Raw genomic sequence first — 21,205 nt, 5'->3', positions numbered from 1 at the left:
TAGGGATTTGTTATTTTTTTAGTTAAACTAAAACTTACGATTTTTTTTATGCAAAATTAAAAATATCTCAATGTCAAAAGTATAGGCAATAGATAAGTATTATGCATTTATCATATTTCTTCTGTTGTCAACTAGTATCCGAACGAACACAATAGACATTTGACATTACTCCAGTTTTAGTGGTTCAGTTCCGTCGCGTCGCGAATATTATGTGAAATAAAGTATTGTTTGTGGGCTTGTAAAGAGTTTTGGCGGAATATTTACTATGAAAACGGTTTTTAGTCCAATGTTTTTTATTCGATGAAACATCGTACGTCGTCATGAATTTTAGACTTTTCTGAACCTTCATACATAGATCTCATAGATAGCACGGGGAGGAAGATGACGGTTTTTTTCTACTATTGTGTTATTATTTTCATTTAATTGTTTAATTTTCACGATGTCTGCAGCTATAAAATCGTCTAAAGTGAGCTTAAAACCTGTCGAGGTACCGAAAGCTTTGCAAGAGGGTGAAAAATTTATAAAATGGGATGAGGTGAGTTTAATATTTTTGTTAACCTCGTAAATGTATGAGTTAAATGGAAATTACGTTCGTTAAGAAATATAGTTAAGCACATTGCAATCGGTTGTTTAAGCTTATAATTTAAAAACATGTCGGTCTTGTCTTGTCTTAATAACTGAAGATAGTTTTCTGTCATAGGACTCCGGCGCAGGCGTCCCAGTTACGCTTCGTGTGGATCCTAAGGGTTTTTTTTTGTTCTGGACGGACCAGAACATGGAGGTGGAGATGCTTGATATAGCTACCATAAGAGATGTAAGAACTGGGGTCCATGCAAAAGTTCCCAAGGTAAGTGTTTTCATTTAATTCACAGCAGTTGAATATTGTTTACATGGTACATATGTTTAATATTAACTACGAGTTTTTTTTTTTAATAATAACAATATTAGACATTTTGAACAAGGTCAAAAAATTTTTTGCAAATTATAAATGGCTTACCTTCATTTATTATGGAGTATTCTTTACTGGACATTCATTTTAAGGAAGAGGAATATTTTTGTCCTTTTTTGGGACTTTAAAATTAGACCAAACTATATATTTAAAAATAGATACTTTTGCATTAAATGCAAGGTTCTTTAATTGGGTGCAAACTACTAACACATAAAAATATTAAATGTATAAAAATAACATTTTAAATTTTTTTGAAACTATAACTTCCTTACATGATTTAATAATATAATTATTTTATTCAAAGCTTACTTACACAATTAAAAACAGTAAAAAAAGAGTTCAACAATTTTGTTTCTCATGAGTGGAAATTAATTGTAAAATTTTACACTACCCCATAGAATTATTTTTTCTGTTATAGACCAAAAATATAATCATTGTTGAAAGAATAATGTTGGTTGCTGTTTTTTTTGTTTTGTATGTGATATTAATTTAAAAAAATAATAATTTAGAGGACTGTTACATTTTTAATAATTAATTAAAATTTTATTTTTAATAAATCATTAAAAAACGATTCGGGTTATTTACGCTCTAAAATAGTTAAAACGCAAGGAGCGATGTAAGTGAATCGCAAAACAACGTTTGGAACGCAGTCATATTTTTGGATCGAGGAGATCGGAAGTTGCGGACGCCGTGGTAGTGCGGTGACGGCTTATATTACGTAAAAAATAATAATTCTATTAGTTAGTCCAATTGCTCGCTCATTCTTAACCGGTTTTTTTAAATAGACTCTTTAGTATTATTTACAACCCGAATACATAGCCCAATATTATTTCGAACGTTGAATAAAAAACTTCCATTATCTTAATTAAAATAAAAGTCAGACGCAAAAGAAAGAAAAAGTTTCAGTTATTTGATTTGGTATCACAGTAATAGCTGAAGATTCCACAATACAAGACTAAAGAAAGCGGCCGAGTTCGTACAACAAATCAGGGCACCAGCCTTTATTAAAACGTGTGTTGGAAACTGAATTGGGGTTTTAGATACATTTGAAGAACTAAATAAAACCCGAATGCGTTGTCAAAAAGTAACACAGGTCATGATAAAGAAAATAAAAAAAAATAATGTCGAAGCCTGCATTAGAAAATTTTTGGTATTAGTATTGTGGAGGTATTTATTCTCAACTCGCTTGTGTTTTGTTAAAAAAATGTAAATAGTTAATTGTACATAAAAATGGTTTGAATGTTGTTCAGCTCATCACTTAAATACGGTTGAAAAATAGACACTGGCAATCACAAAAAGACTACTAAATTACAAGAGAGCAATGTGTCGTATAGAATCAACTTTGACAGGCACGATGTCTTTGCCTTGTTAAGTTTAATCTTATAGATATCATCGGATACTAAAATATTGTAACGTTTTGAAGACAAAGCCTTTAATAAACTGAATAAAATGAATGTTAATATTGGAATTATTCTTCTCTCTTCAACCCCAAAGATCGTCATGAAGGCCGGCCCCGCGCTGTCTACATCCAGCGACTTCCGGCTACCTCACTTATGTCGTCGGGCACCCAGTCAACCCGCTCCTGGTCGCCACCGAGAACCTATCGGCCCCAACGGTCATTAGGATTATTATTTACTGCTTATTTATTTTAAAATACATATCTGGCAGCGGTAGATATAAAGTTATTTCGCAAAACTTTCAAGGTAGTTTAGTAAACGCTTTTCAAAATTTATAATGACGACAGTTGAGCGGGTAGTGTCATGATTTACCGGTTTGTTGCCTAAAAAAAATTAGGTATACCGTCCGTTTTCTGATACAGTTTTCTTTAATCTTCTACCGATGTCGATTAAGAAGACTTAATTTATTACGCGTCAATTTTAACACGCATCTAACGGCCTTATACAATAAATAAATTATCTTTCCGTTTTGTCGATGATTTTATTGCTTGCGACCTTGACGAACAGTATCTCGCTAACGCATCCCAATAGCTCAGCGCTATCAGTGAAACGTGAATTAATTACGGTTTTCGTCTGTTAGCGTTTTATTAAAATAGATAATCGCGATCCGTGGACCTTATCGCGACGGTTGGCAGCCAATGTTATATATAAGACCGACAAGACGCAAGTGTTTCTAATTTTTTTGTCTCTGTATGTTTAAATTCAAAAGGAAGGACGATAGTATATTACATACTTGTTGTATGCACCTTCAAATAAGTAAATGGATCAGAATTTGCAACTGCTTAAGACCTATTACTGTAATTGTAATATTTTAATGCGCGCGTTTACTGGAGTGCAGTAAATAAAGAAAGACTAACTCTAGATAAGACTAAAATAAAAGTTTGTATCTTATGTATAATATTTTTATAATAAAAATAAAATAGACTTTATAGCCATTTTAAAATTTTGATGATAAGTTATAGAAACTTTTTCTCAAAAGCGCCTGTAATGTAAGTTTTTGCCAATGGTAAAATAAATGATTTTGGTATAAAAGAGTAAAATTCTACATCTAATGCTTAATTGGAATAATAGCTGTAGGCTTATAAAATAAAAAAGTGCATCGACAGTAAGCACTTACTTACTAATAAAGGAAGGGAGCTCCTAGACAAAAACATTAATGTATTCCACATGAAAAGATTACGTATATAAAAAGTACTACTAATTATTAAATCGGCTGAGGTAAGGATCTGTATAAGAAAATATACAAACATACATAACTTCAATAAATAATGAAAATGAACACCATTTATCTGTATCTATAGGTAGCCAGGGAGGTTCTACGAATAATCTATCGAATTCATTTTAATTCCTATAAATGTATGAAAATCAGGGGCGTACTTCATTTTGAGATGTATATTGATTATAAGTAATATCAAAAAAAGCTTGGATTTATGACAACTTTTTAACAACAAGTCTAAACAGGCATCTCCTTGTCTATGGTGTGAATAAACCAATAGTTTGTTGAAGGTAGACTAAAACGGCGTAAAGAGTTAACTTTGAGACACGACTTAAGAAAACATCGGAGGTCTATAATTTAGAAGATACTAAGACGCACCTTTGAACTAACTTAACGTAATAACTAGGAATTTGACAGTGAATTCATATTCGTTAGAGACAGGAGGACCAAGAAAGGGTATAACAGCGAAAACTCTTTAACCTGATGAAGAATTAAGGCCGAACGTAAGAGCGAACATCAGCATATTTCTGAAATGCGCTTCCGGTACAGCTTTGATAGGATCATTAAAATTTGCTTACGCTGAGAGAATTCTGGTCGGTGAAGGTTAAAGCAAAGACGCAAGGAGGTTATTTAACGAACAATGTACCCTCTCCCCATGCAGCTCGATCAAACTGACCAACACGATTAGTCCTAGGAATGCTGACAACTCCCTCAGCATAACTAAAATACTGTGAAGTCAATAGATATAAAAGATAGAAATATGAAATAATGTTGTTGAATAGGACTTCTATGTTAGATAACGCATCGCACGATTTTAAATAAAAAAAAAAAAACAGCTATATCTAGAGCTCACGCAGCGATTAAGGGTAACGAGAAGACAGACGAGTTAGCTAAATATCAAAATTAAAAACACAACCGCATTATAAGTTCCGTTTGTTTAGTTGAGCGTTAAATTCGTACGGACTCGCTTTACGAGTGGAACTGCCGTTACAGAGGAGGACAGACGCCTATATCACCCCTTAGATATTCTTTCTGGATGCGATCACCGCCTACTCCGTACACGGCAGGTTTTCTAAGTACTTATAAGTTTAAATGTAAGGACAGCCCGACGTCCACCCGGGGGAGAATAAAGTATTACACATGTAAAAACCGACTCTCCTCTGTACAGTAGAATAAGAAATGATCTAGCAGAACTGTCATTTAATTGATTGCTTGATCGCTGAAATTATTTATGTTTGTTTTTTGAGTATTGAAGATTATGATAATTTTATGTTTATTATAGATATGATTAATTAATGTTACATCTAAATTATTGTGTTAAGTTAAATGTTTCCGTAAGCTGTGGTGGTAACTAACTAAAAGGCGTTAATGTTGGCTGAGAACGCTCTCAGAATCAGGAAGAAATACTCGTATAATAAAGTATCCGTATATTCAGAAATAAAGACATACGGGGAAGAAGAAAGCTAACCGACATTCTGACACGAATTTATTAACAAAAGTGGTGGACGGGTTATAATCCCCGTAGCAAAGATGAAATGTGGCAAAAGGGTGACCATCTGGTCGTTTTCGAAAAGCCAGAAGATGAGAGGACCAAAACAATAACGACGCCAAGCCCCATGTGGCTCAGGGTCGCAACTGTCCGGAAGCTTCGGAGGACGTTCGAGGAGGTCTTTGCCTTAAGCTACTCCGAAACCAGATATATTTTAATGTAAAATTATCACTATCAAATATCATTTATTTAAAAAAGCATAAATTTTAAACATTAAAAGACATTAGTTGCTTAATATTAAAAATCGTGGGAGCTAATGTATAGTCTAATACATAGTAAAACGCCATGCGCCAAAGCTTAAAATATTTTAATTCTTTAAACTGGTAACTTCGACGCAAGATTTCATCCGATAATACAAGGAAACAATAGAATATACTAGAACAAAATTCAATATTGCATATGACCGTATTTTTGTAAAATAAATTAAAAGTTGCCAAAGGATTCCTAAAAAGGAATTTATTTCGCTGTCTGAATCGATATCGAGAGGGAGGCGAGTCAGGCGCACCCCGGCGGCCGGCCCCGGTACACGGGGTTACGCTTATGACTCGAGCAAACATTTCGTGTTATGATTAACGTTTATTCATACAATGCATACTGGCTCTTGATACGCAGCTGTTCAGCATAACAGACATGGAATTTCATTACTAGTACAGAGAATCTCTGGTAGAGTTATTTTCAAAAGGCACTGCAGTGTATCTATCGTAGATTGGTTATAAAATTAAACCGAACTATTTAACATTTAAACTCTTCGTTTTTTATCACATTTGTGTTATATTTTTCTTGTTTCTTGTACCACTTTCTATAATTCATTTTGATTTCCGCCGTTCAAAACACATAACCGCAACGTAATTTATATAGCGTGATTTATAATGTATTACTTTCGTTAAACTAATTTAGACTAAAATACAGCAAACTTATTACTATCTCCTTTTACTTTATATTTCAAACTTTTTTTATCTGGTAGTGTATTAATTGGTAGTGCAAGTAAAAATATTTTAAGATGAGCATATCGCTTTCAGAGGAAGCTATAATGTTGATGAAGGTACTTTACAAGAGATACCTAATACCAACTATATATATATAGCACATTCTTTTGTCAATTGATAAAGTCACTGTAGACACTTTTTGCAAAGATCCTCATTAAAAAAAACATGTTTTCTGGAGATGCTGCTATTTTAGAAATTCAATGGTTGTTATAGTAGTATCTTCAGGAATTTAAAAATAAATTAAACAGACAACACAAATTATTGACGTTTAGCAAATAATCTTGTTACTGTTTGAAAATGAAACGAAATTAACCGATATTGAATTCTGTCGGATACAGGGAATAACGTGAATATTGGAAATTGGTTTCGCTGATATCTCTTGCACACGTGAACCTTGTCGCCCGGAGCTGCAGGCTTGCCGGGGCTTGTAATGACGCGTGGCGGCGGTGCATACGGGTTTTTTTCTTGTTATATCAGCTGTAGAAATAGGAATTTTGGTTCCTGCTCTGTGAACATGTTCATTTTACATGTATGATTTAAACTTTCAGGATTGAAGTCAGTTAGGAAAAAACGCATGTAATAAGCGAATCGTAATATAAATAAACAAGAACGGTGTTTACTGTATAGTTTTTGTAAATTTATTTATATTTACCCGTTTGATCACATAAATCATTTGACCATATGACACATGTACGTATATATAAACATATAGACAAATGATACCAAAATGCTATATATATATATATATTTATACACAAATATATATATGTGTGTTTATATATATATATATATGTGTGTGTGTGTATATATATATATATACATACATACAAATATCATTTTTCGTCCTTCATGTTGATTACTAAGTGTATTATCACACAATTCTCCATGTATATATATGTATGTTTGTAGTTGTAAATAAAACTCACGCTTAGAAAAAATATTCTATGCAAAAGGTTGGTATTTTTTTAAATTTTTAATATTAACTAAATGTAAAGTAACGTAAAGTTTGCAATTATCGAAATTAGTAAAAATTTAACGATAATTGGTCTTATTTGTTTTTAAGAGTTTTAGTAAAGATAACATCGTTATTACAGTAAAAGGATTTAGATTTTCAAGATGAACTTGCAAACTGACTTTAGTTGTGGTTGAAGTTAGACCTAAGTCCGTAATGCAAATACGGTTAGTTCTGGATACACGGTTCGTTTGTCTTATATAAACTGCTACTGCATGAGCGTGACGTTCTAGCTGTTATGGATTGGATTCTGTTACTGACTTTGGTACATATTTTATGTTTGGCAAGACTACTTACGATTGACTTCGTGTTTTTTTGGTCTTTAGCCTAGGTATGCGCATGACTGCTATCCTAACAAATTTTGAGATATAATAAAGCCATCTTTATATGATTCACTAGGTTTGTATTTGCCTATTATATTTTTTCCTGAAAGCACCAAATGCTATGCTATGTGTATGATCAACACCGGCAAACTATTTTTACACAGAATAGGGAAATATTTTTAGTGCTAATTCCTTAAACTTTTTATTAATAAAAGCTTAGATATATTAAAATGTGCAAATGTTACGTGAAATTTCAATGTGTCACGTGGCTGGGAAATCTAGAGATTTGTTACGCTTTAGATTTTAATTGTATTAAAATCATCAAAAAAAAGTCAGCATATATAATCAACGACTGTACTGTGTGAGGTGTTCTCTAAAGTTTATTTTAAGGCTGAAGAATAGAAACTAATATAAAGAATAATGTTACTTCTCATGGAGTAAAAACAGCAACTAAAAGTGTATAGATAGGATTCACTCGAGAAAATTGCTCACCAATTTCTCCCCGGTTCAGTTGAAGTCGATGGGATCTAAACCAAGGCCATTATCGTCTCAGATCGTGTCCGTATGTTCACCCTCTGAACTCTAAACGTGTCTCCCGGGTGGCGCTAAACGAGTGACAACATTCTGGTTAAAGTCTAACGTTGCGGCTTTTAACCACCGACCGAACAAAGGCATGTCGCTAAAAGTCTGACCGTTATCTGGCATGATGCACCGAATGCAGCCACATAAAGAGGGACTAACTTCGGACAGCGGGATTCGAGGCACGGTTTTCCACTGGTCTAACACTACAGCCTGATCAGCAAGTTTCTTTCATACTTACATACAGGCTTATTCTCAGGCTTGTGTGCGTGTATATCAGAACTTCTAAGAGATCGATTGATTTGAGAAGTCATTAATGGTTGCATGTTCAATTAATTGGTAATCAATGCCGGGGACCCTCAGAGGTCAGTTCTTTCTGCAATCCTATCCCTGCTGAAAATTAACGACTTGTTAGAGTATCGGCGAAAAGTTGCCAGTTTATCTGCGTTGTACAGACTGCATTTTGAAGACTTAGTACATCCATGTTACATCAATTAATTCCCCGTCTACTTTTTTTTTCATAGGACAATAATATGCACGGTTTTACGACACCTACACATGGTTAATGAAACCCCTTCAACCCTCACTAAGCGTTTTGATAATACTTTTATAATGCGAACAATCAAATTATGGAACAACCTACTTGCGTCGTTATTTCCAGCTGACTATAACTTGGGAATTTTCAAGTTTAGTGTGTAGGTTTCTTCTAAGCAAGCGTCTAAAATCGTAGACTTTTTCATAACTTAACATCAGGCGAGACAAAGGTCAAATACTTTGCCTATAGTCGATACAAAAATTATGGACCCCCTAAAAGCTTAAGGAAATTGATTTGAGGTCACACATTAACATCTGCGATGCGCTTGTGAAACGCAACGAAACCAATCCATTTCTGAAAGTCAAATTGCTTGCGTTAAAAATATGACATAAAAAGCAAAGATTCACTAAAAAAAGATTATGCTATCAGTCTGGTGGGATTATAAAGGAATTTTGTACATTGAATTTATGACACAAAACCAAACGATCAATTTTAACGTATGCGTTCAACAATTCGCCAAACTGAGCATATAATTCAAGAAAAGCGGCCGTTAATGTCAAATCGTAATGGTGTTGTTTCCCACCATTATAATGTAAACCCACGACACGTCTTTGGCCACTCCCAAAAATTATTGGGTTGTGATGTTATGTTACATCTACCATATAGCCCAGATATTGCGCTTTCAGATTACCATTTATTTCGTGTAGAAATCTTTAAAAGTTAAAATTTTTATTACACTGATGATATCAGATCATGTTTAATTTCGAACGTAGAATTTGAACACTACCAGAACGGCGGCAAAATGTCATCGAAAAAACGTGGTGTATCTACCTCAGTGCTTTTTCGTATTATGACTTACTTTAAAATCCTTGTACCTACTTAACTTATATAATTTTTATCTCAGAGAGAAAGAATTAAACTTGTGTTGAGTCTATTTTCGAATTGCACCCCTTAACGATCAATTTGCCTCCCTATGGGACGTGGATCCCACGCTGGGAAACACTGATATAACTGAATAAAGTTATATTTTTAAACAAGTGGAATATACATTTAATATATACAATTCTCGTGTCATGGTGTGCGTGATTGAACTCCTCCGAAACGGCTCGAACGATTTTCGTGAATCTTAGCGTGCATATCGACTAGGGCGGAGAATCGGACAACATCTATTTTTTATCCCCCCAAATGTTAAGGGTGGCCCACCACTATTTTTTTTTAATTTTTTGGACAAAATTTTTTTTATGATACAGCGTACAAAATTACATGCAACCCTAAATTTTCACCCCTCTATGATCAGCACTTATTTTTATTTGTTAATAACATCATGGCAAAACAACGCTTGCGGGATCAGCTAGTAACTAATAAAAGGCATTCTGCAGTCCAATTTAGAGTAAATAAACTAAATTAAAACAAATATATTTTGAAATTTAAAATTCGATCGTTGCGAAACGACTATCAAAAACAAATTATCAATAGGAGCATTCAATTACTTTGAGTCTCTTTTAAGTTACCGATCTTATCATTGCTATTAATATTCTATGCAATATCAAATAACGAATAATTAGCCGCGAATCCTAACATATTAGGTCAGACATAGTTCATATAGAAAATTGTTGTAAAAAATAACTTTAATTGAAATCAAAATGAAATATGTATTCATCTAGTTCAGTACTGATTAGTAAGTCTTCTATGGTAATAGGCATAATATCCCATAAATTTCGCCTATTACCATGTCATTATAAAGAAGCTACACATAATAGTAAAAGTTTTAACTTTATCATATAGGCATTACTATCATGTTTAAATAAGACGGGCGATACATGTATTTTTTATTCAGGTGATTGTCACGTTTTTAATCAAAACTAATTACGGGAATTGTGTGTTGCATTATGTACACCTACCCGTGTTATAAAATCGCTTTTGAAGCGTCGAGGATGTAATTGTCATAATTGCGTCTGGGTTAGAAACTACTGCGTGTACAATTTATTTTAGTGGGCAGTAATGATGTCGCCTCTGATTACACCGCCCACTGCACTGAGTTGTCATCGTCGCTAACGCTCGCTGCAGTTTATATAGACCACCTTTATTACAGATAACATCTTTATATTGTAAAGAACGTTCATTAACCAACTTATGATTAAATAAACACAGACTTACATGATGGTAACGATTTCGACTGATTGAAGAATCTCACTTGTTCGCAGTTGGTTAAATGTTATTTGATATCTGCAGCTTTAAAAATGATTTTTACTAATAACGTCTGCAACGGTGAATTTAATGATATATGATTTAACGTTGTGGGTCTAGGTAATTAGCACTTTCGTTACCAGCGCCGGAGTTAGCCGGCATCCACCTTGTAATGTTGACTTATGTGTTGATCCCTGTTTTAAGATTTATCACAGCCAAATAAATTACTAAGATTTATTCTAACTTCTATGTTTAATTAATAAACCAGTAAAATCTATAAATATGTAACACAAATGAGAAAATTTGAACATCAGCTTACCGCCATGTAATGTGCATACTTGCCCGGTTCAGTAGCGTTGCTTCGGCGGAGCGGACTTTGGTAAAGAAAGGGTTAAGTTATTAATATCATCGTCACCTATAATAATTTATTTCTACATATGTAGAAGTTTACAAGCCGGCGTACGTTCGGATAGATTTACATTGATATAGTTTGTCACTCCAAATCTAATATTAGGAACGTAATAGTTTGTCTTTGTGGAATTCACCAAATGATGCAATCCACTGTATTAAGCTAGTTATTTAATCAGTGTCAATGAATTATTTGTTTATTTTATTATCGTTTATCATGCACTTAAGTTTTGAGCGATTAAGTCTTTAAAACTGAATCAATTATTAATGTTTATAGCCATTAAACTGATTTCCTTCGTATTATCATTCGTCAGTTTCTTTTTGATGCTTAAAGAAGTAAATTGTATTTATTTATATTTTCTTAAAACATTAGAGTACGTAATATATAGATGAATTATTATCGAGGATTTTGTAATACAAAACTAAAAAAATAATGAATCTACAAAAATGTTTTTTTACATAGGTCTAGTCATAAACATTGTTACAAGACAAATCCTTTTTTATACTACATAACACATTTTATTACATATCAGAAATATGACTGTAATGTAAATAAAGCATAAAACAAAGGAAATTAGTATAGAAAAGAATGAGAAAAAATTGTAGAATGTAAGATGAGGAAAGATAGATCTTAAGAAAAATGACAGAAGGGCAAAAAAATAAAAGAGGTTGTGAAAAAAAATAATAAAAGAGGAATAAAAACCCTGTCCCAAAACAAGATACGGGTACAAATGAAAAAAATGTGTTATTCATACATTATTAAAACTTTAAATACGCTAAGGTCATTTAAAGTGATCACAATAAACTTACAAAACTTATGCTCAACTCTGTTCTCATTAAACGTTGGGACAATCTATCTATAGTGTACAGAAAGAAATTGTTCATTGTCAATGTTATGGGTCAAGCACAACATTATTAAGGCGTTTAGAGCGCGCCATATTTAAATTGGGACTATATGACGACCTATCTCCAGCTCTAATAATGTCCGTAAAGTTCACTACCAGCTAAGTTTCTTGGTTGAACTTTATAACGAAAAACTAAGTCCTTACAGGACTGTTCTTGGTTATAGAAACATAGTCTTGTTAAGAGCCTTAATTGCATTATCAAGAATCGTGATATACCAGTACCTATGTTTACCACAAATATACTGATCGATCACTCCTTGATAGTTTAACGCCTCCATCAAACCATTATTGAAGCTTGAACATGTTTACGTTATGTTCGGCTAACCAATTGAATAGCTTTCTTGATTTCATGTTCGTATTCATTTTTAAGTAATCAATCAAATAATGACTAGTATTTATAAATTTGTTAGTAAGTTAACTTTAAAATTTTTGACCTGTATCTACATGCTGTCTTCATCCTCGAGACTATTTTTTTCCAGTATTTATTTCGATCAAAACTAAGCGGATAGAGTGTCAAAATCGCACAAGGTTTCTTATATTTAATATTCGTATATATAATAAGAAATTTCAAACTGAAATATAATGTTGTTTTTTTGTTTGCAACAGTACAAAAGGTGATTAATCATAGCTATGAAACCTTCGAAGGAGTGAATTTATAACTAATTTTCTATCAATTACCGCATGATACACTATTAAAAAATAAAAAAATGTTATGATAATATAGTACAAAAAGCGTTTTTAAAATTCAGTTTATACACTTCATAGTAAAATTAATTATTGTTTAGTATTTGTTCCTGTAAACTCTGTAATACCAGAAGTTATTACAACATAAATAAATGTTACAAATTTTAGAGTGATCACTTTAGGCATATAAAGTCACTGTAAATATGATTGGAAAAAGGTGGAAAGGATTTATAGCTTGTTATTCACAAATGATGCTATAACTTTAAACCTGTTACATCTCTAACCAATCATCATATATAAATACAGTTTAAGAACCAGTAATTACTAAACCAAACTAGTATTATACTTGAACTTAGGTGGCGACAAAATTTTTTTTTTATATTATTAATCACGATGGATTTACTAATTATTGCTTGATATTGTGTTGTTGATTTTAAGCTAATATTATGGATAGGATCACTGTTTTATCTAATATGAAAGGTTATCAGCGTGTAGTACACGGGGAATTTGTAAACACTGGTGGCTAGCAATTCTATATTGTAAAAGCTCCGTCGTGTGGTTTCAGTCGATAAGAGCTCGTGTAGTACCCGCGAGCAGAAAGTAATGTATTCAAGATAAGCAAACGAAAAATTGGTCGATTCAGCATCGAGACAAATTAGTGTTGCCAAAATATTTATTCTCTTTCACAATCATTAGCTATCACATGATAGCTAATGATTTTGTATTTAATTTATTTCAATTGTAAAAAAAACCGATCGACGTCGATAATGTGCATTGTAAATATTTGTTCGTCCGCACCCGCTCCAAAGCTCTTTTAAGCGTACATCTCTTTTACTGATGCTTCGTCGTGATTTCGCATAATTATTTTCATTCAGTGTTATCTTTGCATAAATAATGTACGAAATCGGTGTAAGTTTACAAGTAATTTATGATTTTAGTTTATGTGCCTGTTTATGTTTATGTGTTTCTAGTTCCAAAAATTTATATTATTAATCACTATAATATACCTTATGTATCTAACAATTTTCAAATATTACTTACAGGAGAACGTGTTTATTTAAAGTCTAAATGTTCGTTTTTGAGAATGTTCTTTTTACGATAATTTTGTTGTTTTTGAGCAGCAGTGGCTTCCTTTCTATAACCTGGCAAGCATTGCTCGATTCCGACTGTTGTTCTTGATTGTTGATTCGACTAGCGGTTCTTGGGGTAGAGGCAACCACTATGTCCATATTTATACTGGTATTGATAAAAATACTTATAATCACGGTTAAATGAATGTTGAAATGAACTTGGACAATTGAGAATTCCTTTTAATGTGAAGTCTATTTTATAGGATATCAATTCAAAATATGATATTCCACAAAAAGGCATAGAAGGCTGTATATCTTTACTATGTAGATTAAAATGAATAGCGGAGACTAGGCGATCCTTTTTCTTTCCAACGTATTTTAAAAGCTTCGATAGTTATATACGCTCGCGTGAGACGGGCGAATAAAAAGAAGGTGTCACGTAAAGACCGTAGTACCCGGCGTCGATAAACATCGTTCAGGGACACCTCGCGCGCGTCTCGCTTTTAGGAGCTTTACGGCACACAACTAACGTCTGTTGTCAACTTTTGTGTATTTTACTGCCGTCACTTTACACCTGTTCTGGCTTGTTTTAAAGCGATCCTTTGTTGCCAGGGAATTAGCAAATTAAAAAAGACAAGCATAGAAGTTCTTCTTTGAGTGAAAGATGCGTGTTAACGAAAGAAATTCACTGATTACGTGCTTTAAAGGTATATTGCAATTTAAGAAGTGTTTTTTGATAGTATATTCCCTATCATGCTACTTATTTTGGAACTAAAAGTTTTACCCATGATTAGTTTTAATGAAAGCGTAAAGAATTTTATAGACATTTGATATTCCGAAATGTAGCATTTAATCGTTTAATACAGGTTACCGAGTCAGATCTAGGGGACTGCCAAAAGTATATGTCATGATTTTTATTTATCAGATTTAACAAAACTTCTACAGCGGCATCATGTCATTACTTAAAACGCGGCAAAAATCAGCGAACATTATAGTACCTTGTATATACTACAGTTGTGTTTATAAATAAAAGTTTACAAAAAATTGTCCTAATAACACGCGAAAGAACTTTTCCGCGACCTATTATGTAATATCTTAATATAGCTTTACTTAGTGGTATTTAAAATGTATAACTAGCCAAATTTAATAATTCCTATAATTAATTAACATGACAACATTTACTGAATGTGAAGTTTCAAGATGAGATTTTACTATATGCTTGTAAATAGGATGTTTTAGTTAATGCATGTTTTAGTTATTATATTTATTCATGAATTAAAAATATTAAAAACGGTTTTGAGTAACATTTTAGAGGCAAAAAATTATACAAAATGCGAAAGGGTATATACTATTTATGTTAAAACGTGTCCGAAAATGTGTTTATTGAATCAACTGGAATAAAATCTATTTGCTGTGTCAATTAGATGTTAAAGCATTTTAAGGATATTCAGGAGTTTCCATATATTCAAATATGAAACAAATTGAAAGGCAATATACGTGAGACCTTTCCATTGATTTCTACGATGTAATTATATTATTTTCAGCTGCCAGGCCAATAGGCAACATAAAATTAAATTTTTATCTTAAATCTTATATTCTTACAATAAATTGCCCCCTTTCAGCTATGTAATATCATTCATTACTCTGCGAATATCAATTTCATATATTTTTTGTTTCAGCCTGAAAGGTATTTAAGGCTATTTACGACTTTCAGTATTTCAAAGGACCAGGGTTAGGTTTTTACGGATATTGGATCCAATCGAAAACATAACCAAGTGAACTAATGTAATTTAAATACGCTTACAGCTATATTAATAAGTTGACAACTAAGTGAATTCCAATTTTGTCCATTGATGGACTTAACATATATTTATATAAATATGTTCTTATATAGTAATGTATTTGTATGTATGTAAACCCTAAACTGCCATCTCCCTTATGTCTCTCATTTTCATCCAAAGGTTGTTGATTTTGCGCCTTCGGACTACCATTTGTATCTTTCCATTCAGAACTCCTTACAAATTTTAAAAACGTTAATTATGTCATTAAAATTATGTTTTTGGTAGCAAAGATCAGAAATTTTAAGAACGGAATTTTGTCACTCGTAGAACCATGGCAAAAGGTCATCGACAAGAATGGTCAGTATTTGACTGAATAATCTATATTTTTAACAAATAAAAAATAATAGTAAAGGTACTTATTAAGAAGGAACTTTTATTGTAATACACTAAAATGACTCAATACGAGGGTAATTTTCTAACAAACTTTCAATAATTTGTCGAATAAATTAATTTCTTTTTAATTTTTTGAAAATAATATCTAGCATTTACCCACCGTCTTTCGGATGCGCTATGCATCGAATCTTTTAGTATTCAATAGTCGTAGCAGCTTACCATTCCTAGATGCACTAAAAATAAATGGCTTAATCAATTTTATATAGTAGATAGGTAAGCTTAGATATAAATTTAAAAATTGCTGATGGAAATATTCTCTCATATTTAAGTTGTATCTTTATAGTTAAAAACTAAATACATTTTATCGATAATATTAAAAGAACGTACAATGAAATATGGTACATGAATGTGCACATTGATATTTTGAATTTTGTGTTAAGTAAAAAAAAAGATATCCGTTGCAATAAATATCAGCTTTTTGTTAAAGGTTTTTATGGCTTATCACGTATATACTGGCAACTGCACATTACTGAATTCTCTTGTAACATTCAATTTTAACAAATACGTAGTGCGTTATGTTATTTAAAATATACTAGGCTAAGGTAACGCTATTACGCAGGGGAAGTTGTTTATATTGTTTACTGTGTACAGTTATGTTTTAACCGTAAATTTAGACATGTCTGTCGATATTATTGAGTGCAAACTGAAACAAATCAATCACTTTACCGAATGTCTTCACGCAGTGGTATCGATCAATCAAGTGGAGCGTATTCCGCTGGTTGTCGTTTCGCACATAACTACGTTTATATAACATTAACCCCTATTATTAATTTGGTTTAAAAACCTAGCACTCGAACAGTTCTACTATGGATAATAGTTATCTTTTCCATTTTTTAGTATCGTATTTGTTTTAATTTTTATTCACAAATCGTTTATTGACCACTGTTTTGACCTATTCATAACTCACCTTAAAACAATTATATAAAATGTAAGGACGTCCTAAAAACTGACTATATGGGTCCTATTATATAGAGACTTAATATAATTACAGCTAACCGGTTTTCGATTCAATAAAGCGGTCGCTATTGTCAAATCGTAAGGGTATTGTTATTTCACCACAACAATGGAAAGCTTACCCCGGAGTTAGCTTCTCGCCAAAAATTATCGAAACTGGGTTGGTATGTTTTGTCATATCTACTGTATAGCTCTGATTTTGCGCCTTCAGACTACCATTTGTTTCTTTCCATGCAGAACTCCTTACATGGTTAAATTTTTAATGATAGCAAACATTAGAAATTTTGACAAACATATTGTAAAAACCTTTATTGTTAAGATAATAGGTTCTAATTGCAGTGAAAAAAAGAATGATTTATGGACTGTTACAATAAAGTTTTCATGAATTCTTGCCTCTTACCATGTTTGTTATACGCCTGCCAAACATGGGAGTTTACGACAAACGTTAAAAGAAAAATAGTAACATGTCAACGCGGAATGGAGCGTAGCATGCTGAACATCAAAAAAATCCAAAAAATACGACACACAAAAATTAGAGAAACCACAAATGCCAAAGATAGGCTAATACAAGCTTTTATGGCAGTAGGCCGGTCACGTAGCACGTGTGCAATATCAGAGATAGACCAAAAGAGTAACACTGTTACTTTGGCCAAGTGGGCCCACTTAGCAAAAGAAAGAGGAGTCTTCCTCTCTTTCTTTCCGGCGCAAGATGGGAAAATGATGCAATTAAAGTTGCCGGTGCAGATTGGTGCTAATAAGGTAAATCTAGAGAAGATTGGGCGTCCTTGGAGGAGGCCTTCACCTACAGAGGGGTTCTAGTAGAAGATTAAAAATCATGCCGTAGATTGTATTGACTGTTTAATTTTATAATTTTTTTGTCATTTTTTAAACTATATTTTAAGTTTTTACTATTAAACTGTACTATGTAATCTATACCTGCTTTTTAGAAAAAAAAGGCTTTTATTTTTTTATTTATTAATTTTTATTTAGTTTTATTTAGTTTTAAATGTCGATCTTAAATGATGTTGCAGTATTCAATTTCACATTTCAATATTCAAAATTCTTTCACGAAGACGGTAGGCACGGAAAACAATTATATTTTAAACATGTAAAACAATAAATTGTAATTGCTGTATAAAAGAATATTTATTAATATATTACATGGAGGCTTAACATAATCACAGCGAAGTGTTTTTCCTTATTTTCTTGTGATACAGTAGCAACCTGTTGGTAACTGTAATAAAATCATAGTCCCGTAGCGGCCGAAAATTTCAGTGCTAACATTTTTGGATAAAGGGCAAAAACAATGAAGTTATTATTTAAAAACCGGAAAAATATACTGGAGAAATTACATCCAATCGCTGTAATACTGTCCAGTTATAGCATTTATTGTCACCAAGCTGTATTACAATATGGAAAGATAAACATTTCATTAGTAAAGTAAGCAATTAGAACGTGGCGTATAAATGGTGGGGAACAGATTCCAATAAAGTTATAATAATAAATAGAACTATGTCTAAACATAGTCGCCGCAGGAATAGAGGGGCGGTGAGAAAGTGCATTGCATAATTAACTTCATTAAAGCGTTGTCTTACGCAGTAAGATTCACTATTTCTATTTTTAGCATGAAAAATTAAAGAATTATAATTTTGAATGCAATAAACTTTAATTTGATTATTCTTTTTAATGTTCGTACGGCTTAGAATTTCTTCAAATTTATTATCTTGAGACAATACAACCGGGGACAAAATAATAATTTGCAATGGAAAATGATATATAGCGTAGAAGATGTATGTGATATATTTACTTCCAAACTTTGTGTACCGCCTCCTTAACGGTAGCTATGTAATATTCTATAAAAAGTTTATTTTGCTGCAAATTAATTTAAAAAAAACTTTGAGTGTTCTTGTTATGCTTACTAACTCACAGAATTTATGTAATTACTAACTAGTAAAAGAAGTTATATATCATGCTAATGCAAAGTGTTTTTTCAAATATACTAATTTTAGTTTTATTGGTGAGAAGGTTTAGTCGACGTGCTTGAAATCATATGCGCTGGTTTATATCGCTTTGACAAAATGTACTAACGACTTTTTAATGGTTTGACTAATTATAAGTTTAATTGTTTACTCACACGCTTATCAGCGTTAATCGGTAAATCCAATATTAATTGCGTAACTTGTGTATGTTGATAATACAGAACACAAATTAACAAGTGTTTAGATATTATAAATACGTAATCAATTATTTCCTTTGTTATCTAAGTTTAATTTATTAGTGTAATTACAATGCCGCTAGAATTTTACAAAAAATGATAATTAAATTTTATGTACAGGCGTATTTTAAATGTTTTATCGTTGTACAATAGTGTTGCTAAATAAGTAAACATTAACGAATAATATAAGACTTGACTACAAATATAGATCTATGGACTATTACCAATTGTAATGAAGTATCTGAAGAACAGGACAAGAAGTAGCATTCAAAACAGAAATGGTTTAAAGGAAATTGAGCATTAAAGTTACTTCTATTTCAGTGTAGTGAGAATTTTTTTTAACTCTGCGCTGAAATGTTTTCCCTTCATTTGTAATAAACCAAAGCTTAAATACAATATGGCTTGAATTTGCCATCTTTTGCACCGCCTACACTGGATCACAGTTATACTTGCTTACTACTGTTTATCAAATAACAATGTACATAAGCTACGATTATAGAAAAAATTAGTGAGGAACCATTAGAACAAAATAAACAACCTTTTTTAAAATAAACATGGAACTTAAATTGAATGAACTTTTAACGATCAAGCTTATGCATTAGCCGCGATTTCCTTTTGATTTTGAAGACGTGCAAACGAGACGACAGACGACTCATGGTCCTTGCTGGTCTTTCACTTCTCTTCATTTTCGAAAATGAAGAATTATTGCCGAAATTAAGAAAAATATGTTAATAAATTACCCACGCGAGTGTAAAGTTAAAAGTATCATATTCTCTTTAATCGATTCTGGTTTTTTTCTCTATCATCCCCTTATATTTTTATTTTATAGTCATATATTAACGGAGAGCTACCCAGATGAATTGTAATATTAGCAAGGTTGTGTTTAGATTAGTGCAATATACTTAGGTTGATTGGTAGAGATATTACAAATATTGCAAAAAGAGTGTATAAATAAATAAATAAACAACGCTTGACAGAAAAACTAGGATTTCGAGTCATCAAGTAGCGTTAGACGACGATAAGGCTGCAGTCAGAAAAGATTTATTTATATATATATAGATATGTATAGATATATCTTTATCACGCGTTAGAGAATTATTACACTTATTTCTTCAAAAAAAAAAAAAAATTAAGATCGAATTTCAAAACAAAAAAAATCTTTTGTTTGATTAACATCAATAAAAACCACCATACTAAGGAAAAATCGTATTGTGCGCAGCGCGCCCTTCGAGCGAAATCGGAAACAAAGAAGTTAATTATACCCGAGGCGGAAATGCACTCGGCTTGATTGTTTGACGCTCTTCTACTGAGCGAGCTGAAAATGACGAGTCAGGTGCTTCAGTTATTAACCTTCCTGCGTAATATTTAATATCTTCGTTTATTTATTAAACTTTTTGTGATAAAATCGGTTGAACGCTTCAGGTTGAAGGCCGCCGGATATTGAAAGATACCATCGCATCGTCGAGAAGCGATATTCATTCGCATATTTAGCAAGAAAACACCTAAGCGAGCGGTACTATTTACATACATCACATCACACGAAGTAGCACGGCTAGAATACATTTAAGTGTTTATTACCTGTGTAGTAAGTGTGCTCTAACGAATAAGTATGTTTGCACATCGCTCTGCAGTTGTCCTTAGATTTGTGATGAATGGAAAGTACTTAAGATTTTATTCAATAGAAGCTGCTGTTAAACAAGTTAGAAGGTGGTTGTTAATTAATTCGTCGACGCCTTTATTAATCTGCATACTGTTGTTTTACCTATCAACGTGAGTTTGTGCTCATAATCCATATCCGCACACCATGTTATAATTTTTATATTTTAATTTCTTAAAAAAAAAAGAATTAAAAAAAAATACTAGTGTGAAATAGATAAAGTTAAAATATCCAAAAATTGTTTAATTGTGAATGTGAATGAGTGTTTTGGTTAAGAATGTTATA

The 21,205-nt window shown here is 32.2% G+C and overlaps 1 protein-coding gene across 1 annotated transcript in view; it reads left to right on the top strand.

The window, feature by feature from the left end:
* Positions 1 to 189: 189 nt before the first annotated feature.
* The window catches only part of Plc21C (Phospholipase C at 21C), a 60,648-nt gene continuing 39,632 nt past the window's right edge, over positions 190 to 21,205 (top strand). Inside the window, exons 1-2 of the mRNA XM_068776791.1 lie at positions 190 to 535; positions 701 to 847. Coding sequence (XP_068632892.1) covers positions 440 to 535; positions 701 to 847 — 243 coding nt within the window. The 5' untranslated portion in view covers positions 190 to 439. The remainder of the gene's footprint in view (positions 536 to 700; positions 848 to 21,205) is intronic.

Source organism: Battus philenor, unplaced genomic scaffold, assembly GCF_028537555.1.
Source record: "Battus philenor isolate CCGP_79_NKW_IND1 unplaced genomic scaffold, ilBatPhil1.0.hap1 SCAF_12, whole genome shotgun sequence".
Taxonomy (NCBI): Eukaryota; Metazoa; Arthropoda; class Insecta; order Lepidoptera; family Papilionidae; genus Battus; species Battus philenor.
The sequence above is the reverse complement of the archived record's forward strand: the minus strand, read 5'-3'. Positions and strand labels throughout refer to the sequence as shown.